Source organism: Phacochoerus africanus, chromosome 8 (assembly GCF_016906955.1).
Source record: "Phacochoerus africanus isolate WHEZ1 chromosome 8, ROS_Pafr_v1, whole genome shotgun sequence".
NCBI classification, from domain to species: domain Eukaryota; kingdom Metazoa; phylum Chordata; class Mammalia; order Artiodactyla; family Suidae; genus Phacochoerus; species Phacochoerus africanus.
The window spans coordinates 145,851,386-145,872,597 of NC_062551.1; the positions used below are offsets into that span (position 1 = coordinate 145,851,386).

General features: G+C 41.5%; 1 protein-coding gene across 2 annotated transcripts in view; it reads right to left on the reverse strand.

The window, feature by feature from the left end:
• The window catches only part of PDE4B (phosphodiesterase 4B), a 382,092-nt gene that overhangs the window by 130,655 nt on the left and 230,225 nt on the right, over positions 1 to 21,212 (reverse strand). The window contains exons 1-2 of one of the 2 annotated variants that reach the window (XM_047788751.1): positions 14,162 to 14,217; positions 2,418 to 2,612 (exon numbers count right to left, since the gene is read on the reverse strand). In XM_047788751.1, coding sequence (XP_047644707.1) covers positions 2,418 to 2,612; positions 14,162 to 14,202 — 236 coding nt within the window. In that variant the 5' untranslated portion in view covers positions 14,203 to 14,217. Of the gene's footprint in view, positions 1 to 2,417; positions 2,613 to 14,161; positions 14,218 to 21,212 lie in introns of those variants that run through there. The other variant, XM_047788750.1, reaches the window with a different exon arrangement.

Below are 21,212 nucleotides of genomic sequence, written 5' to 3' on the forward strand. Positions count from 1 at the left end.
AAAACTGGATTTTCCAACATGATCCTGATAAAATGAAATGCCAGGAGAATCTAGAAGCTCTACTTCTTGTTGTGTTGAGAAATATAAATTCCTGAACTAGCAAATATATGCACGTCTTACTGTAATGGTGAAATATTTGCAAAACAAAATTTTATGCTAGTTTTATTCACTCAAAAATTTTAATGTATCTTATCATCAATATGTTTGCTAGGATGAGATTATGGCGCCAACTGGGTTTTCTTGGGAAGGACTATTATTTACTGCAAAAGTGTGCCCTTATTGTCTTTTTAAGTTCTTTTTTAAGTGAGACTAATACTAGTAAACTTACATTTAACTTGCCTAAGTCTAAAGGTGGAAACATGATGTAGGTTCTTAAGTTAGGGGGGAAGTTTTGCGGGTTGGTAAACTTGCAAAGAGGGTAACTCTTAGTATTAGAGACCCTGAATGCAAAGTCATTCAGAACTAGATGTCTGTTTCTACCGCTATAAACTGAGTTGGCCTGTGACCTTGAAGGTCTCCTCAAGTTCATAATTTCTTTTTTGGATTTTTATTAAAGTATAGTTGATTTACAGTGTTCTGTCAATTGCTGCCCTACAGCACAGTGACCCCGTCATACACACATATACATTCTCTTTCTCATTACTTTGTGATTCTAAGTAAGAAATCCCCAGAGGTTCATCTGAAATTTTGTGAGAACCTCCTGGGAAGCCTCTGCCTGACCCTGAGACGCATCAGGCTGTTTGTCCTGAGGCTGGGGGAACTGTAACCACTTCCCAAAGCTAGCCTTTCACCCCTGAAACATTATGAGAACGAGGCTCTAATTACTTCCAGCTTGCCACGTCTCCTGTGCTCTCCCGCTAGGGGGTTTGTTTTGGTGGAAGAGACAAAATTCCAAGTAGATGTGCTGTCAAAGACCCCATCCCACACTTGGTCAGAAACGTCCTTGCTTCTAAATGATCTCCAGGAAAGTGGTTCCCTCCCCTCTGCACTCATGCTTTCTACTGGATCACAGGGATTCTACATTGCAGCTTTAAGAACATAGGCAAATAGAGTTCAAACGTTTTGCCTATGGTCTGTCTTAGCTACTTCAAGGGATAAAGCACAGCAGAGAGTCCAAAGTTGGGGCAGGTTCCTCAGTTTTGCAGAGTCTCCGTTTCATCCCCTATAGAATGGAGGTAACAATGGCTCGTTCCTGACAGGACTGTTGTAAAGATTAAAAGAGAGAACACATGAACAGGGGCCCTGGATAAGCCCTCACTAACCGTAGCAGAATATTCCTCTTCTCTTTCTTACTGAACTGTAACCTCCCTGAGAGCATGCAACCTTTTTGAGAATCCTATCTGTTTTTAACTCATCTGTGATTTTTTTCCACTGTTCTGTTCATCTCTTCCGCCCAGAGCCTGGCTCACGGCATGGCACACAGGAGAGATTCGGTAAATATTTGCCAAATGAGTGAATACATGAATTTGGGTCAATGATTGAAATATTTTAGGGTTGGGGGTATGTCTCTTAAAATTAGCGATGGAAATGCCCTGGGGACTATTTTCTTATTGGTGGCTTTAAAATGACCCCTGACCCTTTCATAAGAGGGTGGCAGTTTTCAGCATCCTTTCCAACAACAGAAGAGAGCCCGGTGGAATTTTCCAGGCTGGATCCTTTAGGGAGCTACTGATATTTTTATAACATATGATTTTAAAAACAATTGTACGTGTGCCCAGAAACCTTTTAAGGCCCAAATTCCAGCATCCACTTTTATTTGGTGTCAGAAACTTAATAAACTAGTAACACAATCCAGTCATTGTTCTTTAAATAAAAATTAGAGATCTACAATTAACAGCGGCAAAACAGAAACATCAGCCGTGCTTAATAGGGCGGTGGAGTGTGCTATGTCTCACCTACAAGCCAGGCAACAAACGGGCATTGTGTGAAGGATCCAGAGAAAGGATACAGACATGTGGCTAGACAGCCGCTTATTAAATGTCACCCAGCAAAGGCCATTCAGAGAAGATGCGTGTCACCAACCACCATTTTCCTTCTCGGCTGCGGCCTCATGCAAACGGCACATCCTGCTGAAAGTTGGAGGGTGATTTGCAAAATGTGCTAAGGTTTTCCTGCCGTAAACGATTTGGCAGTTCAGGAAATGAAGCAGAATAAAAACCAATTTTTTTTCCAAGTATCAATAACAGAAAGAAGCCAAACCCTGTGCCTGAGGTTTTCCACATGCTTGGGGGCCCTGGCTACATCTTTTTCACGCAGGGCAGCATGACTGTCCCTGAGGTGGTCAGCACGGTCACCTCCACTCACCTGCATTCTTCTCCTCCCTCCTTCCCATGGGTTAAAGGGGAACCGTGTGGCTGCTCGGGTGTGAAGGGGTTAAAGATGAGGTACGTGTGAGACTGGGAGCCAGACATACTTACTGCTCGCTGGGAAGTGAAGAGTTTCTCGACATTGCCTTTGGTGACAAGTCATAGTCGCTGTCTGATCGGTAGAGAAAGGATTCTCGGCGCTGGCTGTGCCCGGGAAAGGTGGCGTGAAGCACCAGCCCAGAGGAAGAGCTGGCCTGGGGGTCCAGCGGGCTCCGACCTGGGGAAGGGCCATTTTCCACATCAAAGCTTAAAGAGAAACAGAAAGCAGGTCCCATGAGAACCACAGGAGAAGGCATGTGACACACACACATGGGAACCAACGCCTGCCGGGCCCTGTATGTAGCACCTCGCACTTCATAGAAAGTTTAGTCTCCAAACAGCTCTGACGTGCAGGCATACCCATTCTCATTTCGTATAAAGGAAATGGTCCCAGAGAAGTTCCGTCGATAGCACATAGTGGGGTCAGGATCTGACCCCCGGGGCAAAGCCCCCTGGCCTTGGAGTGGCATGATCAACTTTGACAAATTCATAAAATAACTTCGTGATAATAAGCAACTCCAGATACACCATCGCACACAGTTCTAAGTGTCAGACACTCAGCTATCACTTGAATGAGGCTTCCTAGCTGGGAGACTTCTTCCTGCCATAAATAATGATCACAGTCTCATTAGAGACACCGTGTGCACATTTCTGAAAGTTTCAGGAATGAAGTGCGATCCTGAAGACATTGACAGACGGCTCGGCCTGAGACTTAATATTCATATGCAAGTTGAAGCCCAGAACATGGCTTAATTAACCTCCTATTGCCCAGTCGCCCCTAAAGGCTGCAGAGCTTTCTCTCCGAAGGAGGAGACCGCCACGGCCTCTGGCAGAGGCGTGCCATTGAGATTTTTGGTCACTCTCCCTCATTCTGGAGGGGTACCCTCAAGTCCAGAACTATCTGACCAAGCTCTGAGCAGTGAACACACAGGTGGAAGGGGTAGACCTCTGGTCTGTTGTTTTCTCTCTCCCGGTCCTGGTGACACGGCAGGCATCACCCTTGCATTGCAACACTCTCCATCATCCCCTGTACATTTTGCCTGCATGCACAACCTCCCTTAGGTTCAGACTGACAGCAACCCCACATTTCTCTAGACCACTCACTGCTCTTGGGCTACAGCGCTGCAGAAATGGGTTGGGGATGCGGGGCTGGGTGTGCTCTCTTTTTCAAGCTGGACCATGCGAGTGGTCCTTAGAGGCATCCAGCTGCCAGCGGCCACAATTTACTTCTACATTCATGGTTCTTTTCGTTCCCTTGTTCTTACAGCCTGTGCTCTTGGGGGTGGATGCGGCATATATTTCTTTAATTTACAAGTTGCTTTCTGATTTATTATTCCATTTCCCCTTCATCACAACCCTGAGATGTATATAGTAGGATCCCCCTCTGCCTTTGAGGAAAATGAAGCTTTGAGAGATGTGAAATACCTTTGCTCAAAGTCACAGGCTAGGACCTTGCAGAGTGGGAAGCAGAAGACTCAAGGCCTGCCACTCGGTCCCCTATGCCCCCAGACTTCTGTAATCACAGAACCCCCGAAGGGCTCCCTGGGAAACTGAGGGCACTTGCTCTTCAATCTTTACATTCAAATGAAATTCATCCGCTCAAAACAGATTATGCGTAACCTTAGCTGTTATCTTGAATGAAGACAGGGGAGGTAGCACATGACCCTGGAGCAGTAGGTTTCGCTGAAAGAGGGCAAGAAGAAATGACGGAATTCAGGATTATACTGCTTCCCGGAGACCAGTCTGAGAAGTTGCTTTTAGCCAACCCACAAACTCCGGGTGTCTGATAGGAAGGAGTAAGTGAGACTCTCTGGTTAAAAGGACAAGGAAGAGCCATAACAATCCAATACATGTACTTGAGCTTCTATGGTACTTCGGATGGATTTTCACAGCAGGATCCTGGTCTAGGATGAGGCTGTCTTTCAGAGACTGTCGGTGGGCCAGCACTCACATATTTAGGCCTGTTTGCCAGCCTGAGCCAAGGGACAGCTACGCTGTAAGGCAAATCCACTGCAGCACGTGAAAACATAATGCAAGCTCACTTGCCAACTTGTCCTGGGTGAGATCTACACTAGTCGTTGAACAAAAGAACGAGCTCCTTCATGGATAAGGATTCCTTTGAGCCACCCAGAGCCTGTAGAAATAGTAGGTTCTGACGCGGGCTCCGAACTCTTCTTAAGGCTAAAGAGGGCAAGCTCTGAAAAGGTGAGAATGTATAACACTGGGAACTATATCTAGTCATGTGTGATGGAGCATGATGGAGGGGAATGTGAGAAAAAGAATATATATATATATATATATATGTGTCACTGGGTCCCTTTGCTGTACCATAGAAAATTAGCAGAACACTGTAAACCAACTCTAATGGAAAAAATAAAAATCATTTTAAAAAAGGTGAAGATGGGGCTGGGTAAAGTGAGCATAAGTTTTGAAATTTCATGAGTAGTCACGCTGTGATTCATTTGGTATCTATCTGTACATCCTTCCTGGGTATTAAACCATCAAAACACTTCGGTAAACCCTCCAGGAGCGGCTGGACTTCCTGGTTATCCAGTAACTAAAGGGTTGATGTCTGGTACAGCAGGGGGCTTCTAGCTTCAGCTCAGTGGCCTGTGTCTATTTAATTGGTCAGTGTCCAGGCAGGACCAGTCATTAAACCTTATGAATATCACTGCTGTGTGAATCTGTGCTAAAATCTTAGAAGAGGTGCCAAGTGGGTCTGCCTACCAAACTCTCAGAAGTTTTTCCACTGAGGGTTTCCACAAGGGCTCACTCTGCCCTCTTTCATGCTTCAGGCATTCCTCGTGGGCAGAAAGTAAATCATAAGTGCCACCCTTAATGTAGATGTCGCAAGGCGTCCTGCCCCTAGAGTTGGTACCCGGGAGGCTTGGTTGTGCCAGGTAAGCAGGGACTGGACCCAGACACTAAAACCCTCTACATGCTGCTTTCCTTTGTTTTGTGCTGTATGGGGTTTTTTTCTTCTTTCTTTTTCACTCTGCCTAGACTCACGGGAGAGCTTGCTGGAATTCAGAAGCAGCCAAGGAAGAATTCCCTGGTGCAAAGAAGCGGTCTCGGGGAGACAAATGGCCTTCCATATTCCCTGGGGCGCTGGTTCAAAGCAACCAACACAGATACACAACTTAGGAACAAACATGAATCACCAACCAGACACCAGCCCCAGTCACAGCAAAATTAGCGGGCAGACATCACAATACGTCCCACAGATCCAGGGTGGGAAGAGGGGTGTGGGCAAGGGGGGGGGGGATGGAGACAGACGTAACAAGCAAAACGAATGTACCACACAAAGTGAAACACAATTAGGGGGAAACCGGAATCCGAAATGTCAGAAACAAACATCTAAATGGGTCATTCTTTACTTAGAGTCATTTTGGCCTCTGCCTTAATCAGGAGACACATTTCACCTTTACCCTTCTTTATCATAAAAAGTTTTATGGTTGGAGTTCACGCTGTGGCACAGTGGCTTCAGGATCCAGCTCTGTGGCAGCTGTGGCAGAGGTTGTAGCGGTGGTTGGGTTTGATCCCTGCCCCAGGAACTTCCGTATGCCATCAATGGGGCAGAAAAAAGGAAGAAAAAATATTGTAAAAGCAAGTGTTACCTAAAATATAGATAAGAGAGAAAAATCAGCCGTATAAGATTTTCCTTCAGAATATTTTCCCTGCAGGCTTGAATTTTGATTTTTTTCACAAGTTTTTTTCACGTAGTGCACAGTTTCCAAAATTCTCATTTTCCAACCCCATGCTCTACAAGCTTCCTTCAGCATCTTCTCTATTACTGGCCATCACATTTATGGTGTTAAATAACACTGTAACTGATACCTTTGAGCTTATAGTTTCTTCGATATTTAAGTGAGGTCGCTCAGAAGTTTCAGATAAAGAGAGGGTGCCATGCACGAATTTCTGAATATTGGATGGAACCTGCCCATTGCCAGCAGATGGACTGAAACAGTATTAAAAGCGGTCTTTTTTTCTAGGGCCAGTGACACTCCCAGCTCCCTCCAGGCCTCTCTCTCACATCCAGGATTCTGTATGCTGCCTCCCTCGGCAGATGCCCCTGGGCTGAATCAATTGCTTGTTGTCTGAGACCTAATATATTTTTTAATGACTTTTATTTTTTTCTGTTATAATTGGTTTACAGTGTTCTGTCAACTTTCTACTGTACAGCAAAGTGACCCAGTCACACACACACACACACAATTCTTTTTTCTCACAGGATCATGCTCCATCACAAGTGACTAGACATAGCTCCCTGTGCCACACAGCAGGATCTCATTGCTTATCCACTCCAAAGGCAAGAGTCTGCATCTATTAACCCCAGACTAAGACCTAATATTTTAACAAATTTCTCCTGCTCTGTATCTAGAGTTCTCAGCTCCGAGAGGCAGCGACAGTAGCAGGTCATGCTATGTGTGAGAGGTCCTGCTCCCTGTAACTGAACTGCCCTTCTCGCCACTGTCTCTGATAAGTCACTCTTTTCAAATTCAGCTCGTGTCACCTCCTCCAGTAAGTATTTTCTAACATTGCAGCTACCAGTTCAACTGAGATACATCCTCCTCTTCTGTGCCTCCCTAGACTCCTTTACAGCAGTACTGGATCACAGTTTTTGTGATCTGTACTTAATTCTCCATTTATTTAGTTCTCCATTTATTTAGCTGCCCCCTCCCCCATAGATTCTTATCTCCAAAAGAGAAGGGAACCAATCCTACTCACTTTTGTATCCCAGGCATCTGGATCAGAGCCCTGTAAGGACTAGATCTTCAAAAATGTTGGCTGAACCAATGAAAAAAATACTGATATTCACTATGAAATCTTTCCCCTTTGCCTTTCCTCTTCCTGTTGCCCTACCCTCATCTCCATCCCTGCTGGCATGGGTTTCTGCTGTTTCCTCCAAGAGACTAGAGAGATGTGGCCTTAACTTACTTAATAAGCTTTGCAAGGCAAGAATCTAAAAGCAAAAATAAAAAATAAATTCAGGGAGTTCTTGTTGTGGCTCAGTGGTTAAATGAACCTGACTAGCATCCATGGGGACTCTGGTTCAATCCCTGGCCTCGCTTAGTGGGTTAAGGATCTGGTGTTGCCGGGAGCTGTGGCATAGTAGGTTGCAGACATGGCTTGGATCCCACCTTGCTGTGGCTGTAGGCCAGCGGCTACAGCTCCAATTGGACCCCTAGCCTGGGAACCTCCATATGCCTTGGGTGCAGCCCTAAAAAAGACAAAAAAAAAAAAAGAAGAAAAAAAATTCAAAGCGCTACTGTGTCCACCCCGAACAGAGAAAAATCACTAATGTTTGAGATGGTGATCTTTTCACAAACCTCCATGATGGAAAAAGCCCTCCTATACCAATTTCTGTTTGCTATCTTCTCGTCTCTTTCTTTTTAATTAAAGTAGGCACATTCTGTGCCCCACTTTCTCTCCTGACGGTTTCCATTCCCTGGAATCCATGCAAAGCCAGCCCTGCACGGGGGCTGAGAGGGCACCAGCAGGTGGCAGACGGCAGCTACCGCTTCCCCAGGCTGCACTGCCCAGCCTCCTACCCAGAGCAGGTAGGGCTACTTGCCAATCTTAGAGGGAGAAACAGGACTGAAACCTTATTCCTAAGCCTGGGAGGAAAAATCAGGGATAAAGAACAGAACCACAAGGTGTAGATGAAACCTTTTATTAAGCCAAGAGAAGCTCTACTTTCAAGAATTCAAGCTAAGCCAGGTGGTTATAGAATTGCCTGCAATTTTTCCCAGGGTGGTTGTTTCCTGATCCCCAATTACCTGCACATACCCCAATTTCTGTAACAAAGACGCATGAAGCAACATCTTAGGAATCATTCATTTCTGAATCAGGGGAGCCTTTTCTTGACAACTCAGTCCTTCTCTAGGTACGGCTCTGGCTTATTCTCACAAGCAGCCCCACTGAAAAGATGGCAGAGTCTCCAGAAGGGGCTTAAACTCCCAGGTCAGCAGAATGGCTCAGCACCACTTGGAGAGTGTGTGCCATGGTCTCAACTTTGCTTTTCTTTCTTAAAAATTGACTCATTGAGTATCATCCACATCGCTGAATTCTCACCACTCTGGGCTGATTCTCTCCTCCGCATTTCAAAAAGGAGAAAACTGAGGTTTCCAAATGTAAAACTTCATTTGCAAAATTCTCAGGTGTGACCTCTTTTTTTCTTTTTCTTTTTCTTTTTTTTTATGACCATACCTGCAGCATATGGAAGTTCCCAAGCTAGGGGTCGAATAGGAGTTACAACTGCTGGCCTACACCACAGCCACAGCAACACTGGATCAGAACCGCATCTGTGAACTATGCCACAGCTTGTGGCAACACCAGATCCAAGGCCAGGGACTGAACCTCCATCCTTGCAGAGAAAACTCTAGTCCTTAACCCACAGAGCCACAATGGGAACTCCTCAAATGTGACCTCTTTTAATCCCATCCTGCAATCTGCACCCAGGATCCACTCTTCCATGCCCCACAGACCCTTTTTGATCCCAGAATCTACAATGCTAGACTGTATTTCTCTGTTTACTTATCTCTTTCATGCCGCTAGACTGACCTTGAAGCAGGGACTAAACCTTATTCATTTTGTATTCTCAGGGCCTAGGACTGAGTGTCATGCTAGAAGACATCCAACAAATACCCACCAGCTTAATATTTCTCATCTGATAAAAAGACCTATATATATATATATATATATTTATAAAATATATATATATATATTTATAATATATATATATAAATATATATATATATATATTTTTTTTGTCTTTTTAGGGCCACAGCCATGGCACATGGAGGTTCCCAGGCTAGGGGTCCAATCGGAGCTGCAGGTGTTGGCCTACACCAGAGCCACAGTAACGCGGGATCCGAGCTGCGTCTGCGACCTACACCACAGCTCACAGCAATGCCGGATCCTTAACCCACTGAGCGAGGCCAGGGATCGAACCTGTGTCCTTATGGATTGCTAGTCAGATTTGTTTCCACTGAGTCACAACGGGAACTCTAAAATATTTCTATTTGGATTAAAACCTCTAGCAGATAAAGCCCTCAGAAGAGTCCCCAAAGGAGTGAATAGGTTCCTTTTCTTATCCTCCCTGCAGGATGCCAGGAATTTTGGCTTTGGAGAACTTTCTGTCTATCATAAGGTGTATGTTTGTATATGGAGTGTGTGTGTGTGTTGGGGTGGTGGTATATTTGGGGGGAAAAAAAATGCTGTGTTTCTTTCAAGTTCCGTTGGAACATATTTCCCTCAATTACACTCAGAAACTAACATCTTCAAACTCTTGCTTATCATTTTGATAAACATAACCATGCCCTTACATACATATACTGGTCACCACCCCAGTGTGCTGCCTGGTCCCTGCAGATGAGGAAGCTACACAGGGGCATGCATTTTTACCTTCAATGACAGTGACCCATCTTTATATAATTAATGGCCATAGGGTGCAGCTGGTCCTAATTTCTAGGGAAGGACTTACCTGTGCAAAATCACAGTCTGCATGCTATAGAATGCCGAAAGCAGGCAGACCTCCTCTGACCACAGTTACAGCAGAATATCTCAGTTTTTGCCCTAAGAATCCAATGCCAAAGTCTTGACTTCTGTCCCATAGAGTAAGAAGGAGAACTATGACATTCAGCTCATCTGAATTCCAGAAACAGCTTCCCACTGCTTTCCTTTTTTTCCTAGGGATTTTGAAAATCACATCACAGCAGTAATTCAAAACTGCTTTCCCCACAGAGAGGTTTAACCACAGGCAGCAGGGTAATGCCCGAGCCTTGGGATTCCGGAGCTCGGGCCTCTAGCTCCTGCTCCATGGGGAATAACTGACATGAAACAGGGACTCCCTATCTGCTGCCCCACCCACACACACACCTTAGTCTTTCCCCACTGAAATGAATAATGAATGAATCAGGAGATCTCTGAGGAGCCTCGGAGATTGAACACTTTATGGGGATTTTGGAATAAGAAGCAAGAGTGGTTCTCAAGTGTGCCTGAATGTGGTTTAAGGTTGTTCATGATAACCCATTCATGCCACAAATGTTTATTAGCACCAGGTATGAAACAAGACAGTTGGGGAGTCCCCCGATGGCCTAGTGGTTAGGACTCAGGGCTTTTACCACTGCAGCTGGGTTTAATCCCTGGTCTGGGAACTGAGATCCCACATCAAGCCGCTGCATGCCATGGTCAAATACAATCAAACAAACAAAAATAATAAAAAAAACCCTCCAAGACCCTGTTCTGGGCCTGAGAATTAAGCAATGTATAAGACAGACAAGGTCTTTGAGGGCTGGGGGGGATGGACAGTAAATAAATCAAATGAGATACTTTCAGAAAGTGATAAATGCTATGGAGAAAATAAAGCATTGTAGTAAGGTAGAGACAGGTACGGAGAAGAATGTTTCTAGCCTGGGTGGCCAGCAGGCCCACTCTGTACACTCTCGTGGACTGTCAATTGCCTGGCACACCACCCATATTCTTCAGGTGGTGTCGTATGAGTTGAGACTGATAGAGGTAGTAGTAATCTTTGTCTTTGGGTTCCTTCCAATCTCCATTTCCATATCATTCTAAACCAAATAATTGGACCAATGATATTTCTCCAAAGAAGACATAGAGATGGCCCACAGTCACATGAAAAGATGCTGAACATCACTAATCATCAGAGAAATGCAAAGCTAAACTACCATGAGCTACCACCTAACTCTGGTCAGAATGGCCATCATTAAAAAGTCTACAAATAACATATGCTGGGGAGGGGGGCGGAGAAAAGGGAATTCTCCTACACTGTTGGTGGGAATGTAAATTGGTGTAGCCACTATGGAAAACAGTCTGGGGTTTCCTCAAAAAAAACTAAAAAGAGAGCTGCCCTATGATCCAGAAATCCCACTCTTGGGTGTATATCAGACAAAACCATAATTCAGAAAGATATATGCCCTCCCCCCAATGTTCATAGCAGCACTATTCACAAGCCAAGACATGGAAACAACCCTACATGTCCACAGATGAGTGACTAAAGAAGATGTGATTCACATATCCAATGGAATATTACTCAGCCATAAATAAGAATGAAATATTGTCATTGGCAGCAACATGGACAGACCTAGAGATTATTATACCAAGTGATGTAAGTCAGAAAGTCTAAGACAAATACCATATGATATCACTTATATGTAGAATCTAAAATATGAACAAATGAACTTATCTACAAAACAGAAATAGACTCAGACATAAAGAACAGATTTGTGGTTGCCAAGGAGGAAAAGGGGGTGGGAGAGGAATGGAGTGGGAGTTTGGGATATAATATATTCTATTATATGTAGAATGGATAAACAACGAGGTCCTACTGTATAGCTCAGGGAACTGTATTCACTATCCTGTGATAAACCATAATGAAAACGAATACAAACAAAGAATATATATATGCCTATAGCGGAATCAACTTCTTGCACAGCAGAAATGAACATGACATTGTAAATCAACTATACTCCAATAAAAAATTAATTGGGTCAAGTGATATTTTGGTTTGAATGTGGTACCATTTATTAAGCTAGTGATTTAATTCCCCCCACTTTCTGAGCTGAGTTAGCTGCTCCATTGTCTCGAATGGTTATCTCTGTATTGATATCTATCAATTGCTGTATCTCTAACATAGCACTTGTCCAGCATAATTGCTAGTGTTCTAGTCTGCACTCAAAGGGCCATATTCCTCAAAGATACAGAACCTTTTTTTCGTATTATCTATTCCCTTGCTAAAGGTCAAGCCTGTCAGAGGTACTCAGTCTGATAAGTAAAAAAAATGAGGGAATAAATGATCTGAGACCAGGAATCTTATTTTAGCTTCTCTCATACCCATCACAGGCAGTACAGATGTACTTCTCCGACAAAAAGGAATGTAAGTGGTATGGGAACATGCAGCCATCTCCTGCCCTCTGCTGTGATTACCCCCTAAAAACCAACTCCATAAGGAAGAACCAGGGATTTTCTACCAAATACCACCTGCAGAGAAGGGCTGGAACACCCTCCACAGGGCACTAAGCCCAAGAAGAAGTCAAATGATCCTACTTGGCAATGATCATCCTCATCCCTTAGAGTTAATGGCGTCAGGGATCAAAATGCCATGAATAGTCCTCTTGATGTTCCTTTGGTTAAGGACTCTATGTTGCAAGTTCTTTAGTTTGTTATTTGAGATCCTTTCTCAAGTGTCAACATTTCCCTAAAGAAACGCATAAACAAAAAGCGTAACACCGATACCTAATTTAAAAATACATTCATTTCAAATGCTTAGGAGCATATTTTAATGGTCTTGTAATAACTTCACATTGGGTTAGTCCTATGTTATATGATTTGATGCACAAGAAAAATGGGACCAAATATAAACAATCCTACCTCATAAATTGTAAGAATATTATTTCTAACATGTTTACAAAGTACTCTGCCCATCTATTTCTAGGTAAAACTATTTTTCAGAAATAGGAATGTTATAAAATGTATGTTTCCCTGTGTTTTCTAATAATGGCTGAAATTTTACAAATCCACCGTCAAATTTTCATCTGCTAAACCTCTAAGACATAGGACAACTCTTCACAGTAGCTCACTTTCTATAGGACAGTGACTCCCAGGAAAGTTAGGGGTCTCCTAGATGAGAATAATTATTTGTGGGCATGTGTTCTGTATGGAGACTTTATAAAGCAGGGGGGTTGGAGGGAGAAAACTTACTACAAAGTTGAGAACTTAACTACTTTGTGTTGCTGCTGCCCTAGCTGCACTTTGGATGTACAGATTATCCTACGAGCTCAATATTTTTCTGCCTACACTCTCTACTTTTCCTAAAATGTTATCATAATAATAAAAAAAAAGCTAAAATAGCCTTTAAAAAAGATATTCAAAAGGTCTCTTAAGATATGAATCCTCTCATTGTAAGTTTGGTAGCCCGGCCAATAATAAAATCTATGAATTCAATAAAATCTTTATTAAGAAATACACTGCCAACTTCCAGTAGCTCAAAGCCAAGAGAAATTACCTTTGAGAAAAATGACACTGACCTGGGAAAAATCATTTCTTACTCAACCAATGATGATTTCAAGAAATCATTGCATTCTTTCCTAAGTTCGCACATACTACCTGGAAATGCTGCAGAATTCTGCTTGAAATCCATAGCTAAATATTGTAGATAAATGGTCATTTAGCATATCTATATATACTTCAGTGATGGAGGACATGTTAAAACCACGAGACACTGCATTTCCCGTCTGTATTGACTTAATTGTTTAAATCTTGGAACATCAAGCTTAAATTTCTTTTACTCTTTATCCCAAACCTCCCCCAGCAACTCTCACTACCTTCCCTCCACTTACCCTGTCTCTCTCACTGTGTTAAATGGAGCCGCCATCTGTTCAGATGAATCACCCATGATTTTACATCCTTCCTCAATCCCCTTCCTCTTTTTCAGTTGGCCAAAAAGTCCTATCTCTCCTACATCAAAACTGTACACTCCATCTCTGCTGCCACCACTGTTTCAGGGCACTAAAATCTCATTTGAACTCGAGTAGCCATCCTATGAGTCTCCTGGCTTCCACTCTCCCTCCGTCCTCCACATCCTTCTCCATATCACAGCAAGAGCAGTCTCTTCACACAAACAGCAAATCATGTTATTGCATTTAGCATAAAATCCAAACTGCGTACCTGGATTACAAATCCCTATATAATACAGCCCCTGCCACTCCTCCAACCTCATCATATACCACACTCACCTCTGCTCAATATGATTCAGCTTCAAGGGCTTCCTTTCCATTCTAGAAACAAGCTAAATCCTTTCCCATCTCAGCAATTTTGCACATGTGTTTTGTTCACTGGTATGTTTTCTTTGCTTCAAACAGTTCCTGGCTTATAGAAAGTGCTGAATAAATATTTGTTGAGTGAATGAATGCAGGCTACTCTCTGCTTACTCTCTTCTCTACTGTTTGTATGGCTGCCTTTTTCTCATTCGTTAAGCCTTGGATTAAGTCACCTACTAAAAACTCCTTCTCCCTTTCCATCGTACTACGTATTAAAACTTTTTGCTACATCTATTTGTATGCTTATTATTTTTGAAACTGTCTTCCTTGTACATAAAACTCCAAGTTCCTCAAGGGTCATCTGTTGTATGTACCAATGTATTAACCACTGCTTGGAAGTGTGCCTGGGACACATTGCCTGTCCTGAACCAATATCTGTTCAACGAATTAATGAATGAATAAATGAATGTGTGAGTATATTAAACACCAACAATCAATACACTGATTCATAGCAGATCCAATTTATTGCTTTTTTTTTTAAACACTTCTTCATTAGGAGAAGGACTCATTTATTGATTTCCTGTCATTGGCAAAGCTCCCATACTAATCCTTAGGAAGCTCATATTTAAAATATCAGTTTAAAACCTTGTTACAGGTTTGAAATATTTTTTGTGATTATTACTCTGGGCTTATTTCATAAAATGAGACCAGTTTTGAGATCAAACTTCACAAGTCATTGACCTTTAAGAGAGATCTTCAAGTAGGAGTTGAGGTCTGTATTGAGGTTGCATTTCCAGTCTTAAGTTTGTGAAATGCCATTATTTAACGTTTCAAGAACTTTGTATTTCAAAAATTATACTCTTTAGAGAACAAATAGACTGTATATCTCCTTTTTGGTGGAGGAAAGGGGGTAGAAGAAGTGGCAGTATGGTATGCTATTAACTCAAATAATAATCATAAAATTGGAAATCATTGCCTCAACCTCCGGTCTACAGGGCACTTAATAGTGTTTACCTCAGTTAACATCTGGCCTCAAATTTTATCAGTCTTGAACACTGCACCTGCAGACAGCCTGGCATTTGAGTTTTAAATATGTTCTTTTGGAAAGGAAGGAAGAGTGAGGGGAGGAAGATAAGAGAAAGCAGAGGTGGAAAAATGAAGTTGCAGACATGGGCGATAAGCTAAGAAAAGTAACACATTTTTTTTTTTCCTCACAGGTATAGAATACTCACTATATTCTGGGCCACTTGTTAAGCACTTGAAAGCAGCTAACTCATTTCATTGCTATAATCACTCTGTGGGGAAGGTGTTAACTTGATCCTATGGATGTGAAAACTGAGGGTCGAAGGGGTTAAATACTTTGCTGAAGACCACTCATCTATTGAATGGTGGATCTTGGTTTTAAACCCAATTTGATTGGAACCATTAACAAATCCAATCAACTCACATTGATAATTATCTGCTCAGGCTTTCCTCTTGTTACCATCAGTAATTTTCCATGATTATATCTAAAGCCAGCCTTCATGGAGTTCCCATCGTGGCGCAGTGGTTAACGAATCTGACTAGGAACCATGAGGTTGCGGGTTCGGTCCCTGCCCTTGCTCAGTGGGTTAAGGATCCGGCGTTGCCGTGAGCTGTGGTGTAGGTTGCAGATGCGGCTCGGATCCCACGTTGCTGTGGCTCTGGCATGGGCCGGTGGCTACAGTTCCAATTAGACCCCTAGCCTGGGAACCTCCATATGCCACGGGATCAGTCCAAGAGATAGCAAAAAGACAAAAAATAAATAAATAAATAAATAAATTAATTAATTAAAAAAAATAAAGCCAGCCTTCTGTTCTAAACTCTGCCCATTCATAGACTGTGCTACTTTATTCACTCCTGTACCATCATTTTACATTTTGCACATCAACAAATAGTCAAACTGTAAAGATTTATATCTAAAACAAACCAACCCACAAGTTAAAAATAGCAAACAAAAAGATTTCCACTAGACATATAAAATTTGAAGGAATTCACCAACAGCAGACTTGAAGTAAAAGAAATAGTAAAGGAAATCCCTTAGGCAGAAGGAAAATAATACCAGATGGAAATCTGAATCTACACAATGAATTGAAGGGGGTTTTTTGCTTCTTATTAAAATATCTGAAAAATATAATTGACTGAGAAGCAAAAATAATAATGTATTGTGATATTTCTAACACACGTAGAAGTAAAACAAAAGGCAAAGATGGGAGAAATGGAGATATGTTGTTGAAAAGTTACTATACTATATGCATACTATATGCACTGCTTGAAGGCAGACTGTGGTAAGCCAAATTTTACACTAAAATCCCTAAAGTAACCACTAAACTTTTTAAAACGAAGAGCTATACCTAAGAAAATGAAATGAAAGCACAAAACACTTAATTATCCAAAACAGCAGGAAAAAAAAGGGTGGGGGGGAAGCATGTAATGAACAGACAGGACAAATAGGAAACTAATAGCAATACAGCAACTTTATTTTTATTTTTATCTTTTTTTTGGTCTTTTTTTAGGGCTGCACCTGCAGCATATAGAGGTTCCCAGGCTAGGGGTCGAATCGGAGCTGCAGCTGCTGGTCTACACCACAGCCACAGCAACGCGGGATCCAAGCCGCATCTACAACCTACACCACATCTCACAGCAACTTTGGATCCTTAACCCACTGAGCGAGGTCGGGGATCGAACCTGCCTCCTCATGGTTCCTAGTCGGATTCGCCTCCACTGAGCCACGCCAGGAACTCCAATACAGCAACTTTAAACCTGACCAGGTTAACAATCTCTTTAAATGTAAATGGTCTTAGGACCACAATTAAAAGAGGCATTTGCAAGATGGATAAAAGAGCATGACTCAATTATAAGCTGCCTCCTATAATAAATCACTTTTATTTTTTTATTTTTTTGTCTTTTTAGGGCTGCACCCATAGCATATGGAAGTTCCCAGGCTAGGGGTCAAATGAGAGCTGCAGCTGCCAGCCTACACCACCATCACAGCAACACCAGGTCCAAGTCATGTCTGCAACTACACCATAGCTAACAGCAATGCCAGATCCTTAACCCACTGGGCAGGGCCATGATTGAACCTGTTTCCTCAGGGATACTAGTTGGGCTCATTACCATGGAGCCACAACAGGAAAGCCCTATAACAAACCACTTTTAATACAAAGACACAAATAAGTTAAAGGGAAAAGGAATGAAAAGAAATATACCATGATAACACTAATCCAAAGAAATATAGAATGAGCATATGAATATAAAAACAAGTAGATTTAAAGTAAGGAATATTACTAAGATAAAAGAGGAGCATTTCGTACTGACAAAGGAGATAATTTGTAAAGAGTATATAACAATTCTAACAATTGCTGTGCCTAAAATAGGGTTTCAAAATACATTATACAAAAAAGGAACAATAAAAAATCCACAGTTAAAGTCTCAATAACTGATACAACAAATGCAAGCCCAATAAAGATACAGAAGATTTGGACAACACTAGCAATGAGACCTAATTGACTGATAGAGAACTACACCTAACAACAGCTAAATACACATTCTCTTCAACTGTACCTGGAATAGTTACCAAGATAGATAATATTGTAGGCCATAAAACAAGTCTCTAAGTTTTTAAAAATCCAAGTCATACAAAGTATGTTTTCTGGTCAGAGTAAATTAAATTCAAAATCATAACAGAAAGATCTCTAGTAAAGTTCCATATATTTGGAACTAAGCACTCTAAATAACTCAGGAGTTAAAGATAAAATCAAAAGAGAAATAGAAAGTATTTATTTAGTTAGTTATTTTTAATTGTATTTAAAATTTTCAATTGTTATTTTCCCAATACATTTTTTTTCCTACTGTATAGCATGGTGACCCAGTTACACATACATGTATACATTTTTTTTTCTCACATTATCATGCTCCATCATAAGTGACTAGACATAGTTCCCAGTGCTACACAGCAGGATTTCATTGCTAATCCATTCCAAAGGCAGTAGTCTGCACCTATTAACCCCAAGCTCACAATCCCCCACTCCCTCCCCTTCCCTCTTGGCAACCACAAGTCTGTTCTCCAAGTGCATGATTTTCTTTTCTGTGGAAAGGTTCATTTGTGCCATATATTAGATTCCAGATATATGTGATATCATATGGTATTTGTCTTTCTCTTTCTGACTTACCTCACTCAGTATGAGAGTGTCTAGTTCCATGCATGTTACTGCAAATGGATTATTTTGTTCCTTTCTATGGCTGAATAGTATTCCATCGTGTATACATACCACATCTCCTAATCCAATCATCAAACCAAAAAGAAAACAAAAAGACAACTTACAGAATGGAAGAAAATAGTTTCAAATGATGCAACTGACAAGTGCTTAATTTCTAAAATATACAAACAACTTATACAACTCAACAGCAAAAAAGCCAACAACACAATTGAAAAATGGGCAAAAGACCTGAATAGACATTTCTCCAAGGAAGATATACAGATGGCCAACGAGCACATGAAAAAATGCTCAACATCACTGACTATTAGAGAAATAAAAATCAAAACTACCATGAGATATCATCTCACACCAGTCAGATTGGCCATCATAATTAAGTCCACAAATAACAAATGTTGGAGGGGGTGTGGAGAAAAGGGAACCCTTCTGTACTGTTGGTGGGAATGTAAATTGTCACAACCACTATGGAGAAAGTATGGAGGTACCTTAGAAAACCATACATAGAACTACCATATGACCTAGGAATCCCACTCCTGGGCATATATCCGGACAAAGCTTTCCTTGAAAAAGACACATGTACACATATGTTCATTGCAGCACTATTCACAGTAGCCAAGACATGGAAACAAGCCAAATGTCCATCAATGGAAAGTATTTTTCATTGAATAAGAATAAAAATACAAACATTCAAAATCTCTGGGAGGCAGCTAAAGCAGTACTTATAGGGAAATCTATAGCACTAAAAGCTTTTATCAGAAAAGAATAATATAAATGACCTCAGCTTCTGGATTAAGAAGCTAGGAGAAACAAGAGCAAATGAAATCCAGCAGAAGCAGAAGGAGTGGGGAGGGGTAAGAAAGATAACAGCAGAAATAAAATGGACAAGGGGAGTGAGAGAATCAATGAAGCCAAAATATGTTCTTTGTGTCACCACTAAAACTGACAAACTTCCAATCAGATTCACCAGGAAAAAAAATAGAGACTATGCATATTAACAATATTAGCAATGAGAAGCATCAGTACAGATTCTAAAAATATTATAAAGATAATAAGGGAATACTGTGAACAACTTTATGTCAACAAATTTGACAATAGAAAAAATGGATACATTTCTTGAAATATTGTCAAGAGACATGTTTCTACAATATTTTCTTAGCCTCTTTGCTGAAAACTCCATCTTGTCCTGCTTTACTTTGCCCCATCTTCCTGCTTGAAAAACAGGCGCAGTGCTGGTGAATGACTTAAGCTTAAGAACAAAGACCTAAAGGCATAACTATTCATAGGGTCAGCTGAATGAGGACCTAATGCGTTGGTCTAGGCACACCGGACCTGCAGATTGGCATGCCGTTTGCACAAGCATGATAGGTCCTCTACAGAATAAGAGGAAGATGAGCGTCATGGCCCCAAGGGGTTTATGAGGGGTCCTTAGCAGGATATGCATTAGCAAGGAGAACCGAGGTGCAAACCTAGGCATTCCTGGTTGCTGCAGATGGGCACACTGTCTGCAGAAGCCAATGGTGATTCTCTAGATGCTATGCATAGATAGCTGACTCTAAGCTTCCTCAAATGCTAATGATTGTTAAATGCCTAAAGGTCAGAATAAAAGCTTAATCAGCAACCGGCTATGTGACTTTTAAAATAACTTTAAAAAACCTATATCCTGCGCCTACAACCCCCTCCTCACTTGATGTCATCCTCAAGATCACAATAAAAACGGTGTGGTTTCTTGAGGCAGGGCTCTTGGTCCCTGAGACCTTGAGTCCCCCAGTTCCCACCTTTACTTAAGATAAATGTCTCTGTGTCTTGTTTTATGTTAACTTTTTTTCCTTAAGTTTCACAGCACCCGTTCTTCAGCCCCATCCTGCTAAGCTGGTCTTGGCAAAATATAAAAAACAACTACCAAAGCTTACTCAGGAAGAAAAATATAATGTAAACTGGTCTGTATCTATTACAGAAACTGAATTTTAATGTTTAATACATTCACGTAAAGAAAACCACGAGCCCAGATAGCTTCCCTGGTGAATCTTGCCAGAAAGTTAAAGACACAATAATATTAATTCTACACACTCTTTCAGAAATTTGAAGAGAAAGGAATAATACTTCCCAACTCATAGAATAAGGTCAGCATTTTTCCGATACTAAAATTAGACAAAGATAGCCCAAGTAAACAATAGATAATCTCCCCCATGAATACAACCACAAAAATTCCTAACAAAATTATAGCAAATTGAATCCAATAATATATGAAGGGGATACCTGAAAATAAAAGCATATGATCATCTTAGTAGATGCAGGAAAAATTCAATAAAAGTAAACATCTATTCCTAATAATTAAAAAAAAAAAAACTTCCAGAAAACTCATCATAGAAGGGAAATGTCTTTACTAGGTAAAGAAAATCTATGAAAAAGCTATTTCTGGAGTTCCTGTCATGGCTCAGTAGTTAATGAATCCTACTAGGAGCCATGAGGTTGCAGGTTCGATCCCTGGCCTTGCTCAGTGGGTTAACAATCCGGTGTTGTCGTGAGCTGTGGTGTAGATTGCAGATTTGGCTGGGATCCCGCATTGCTGTGGCTCTGGCATAGGCCCGTGACTACAGCTCCAATTAGACCCCTAGCCTAGGAACCTCCATACGCCGCGGGAGCAGCCCAAGAAATCACAAAAAAAAGGACCGAAAAAAAAAAGCTATTTCTAAAATCATACTTAAAAGTGAAATACTGAATTTTTCCCCTTAAAATTAGAAAAAATAATGTCTGTTCTCATCACCTCTACTCAGGATTTTAGTGGAGGTTCT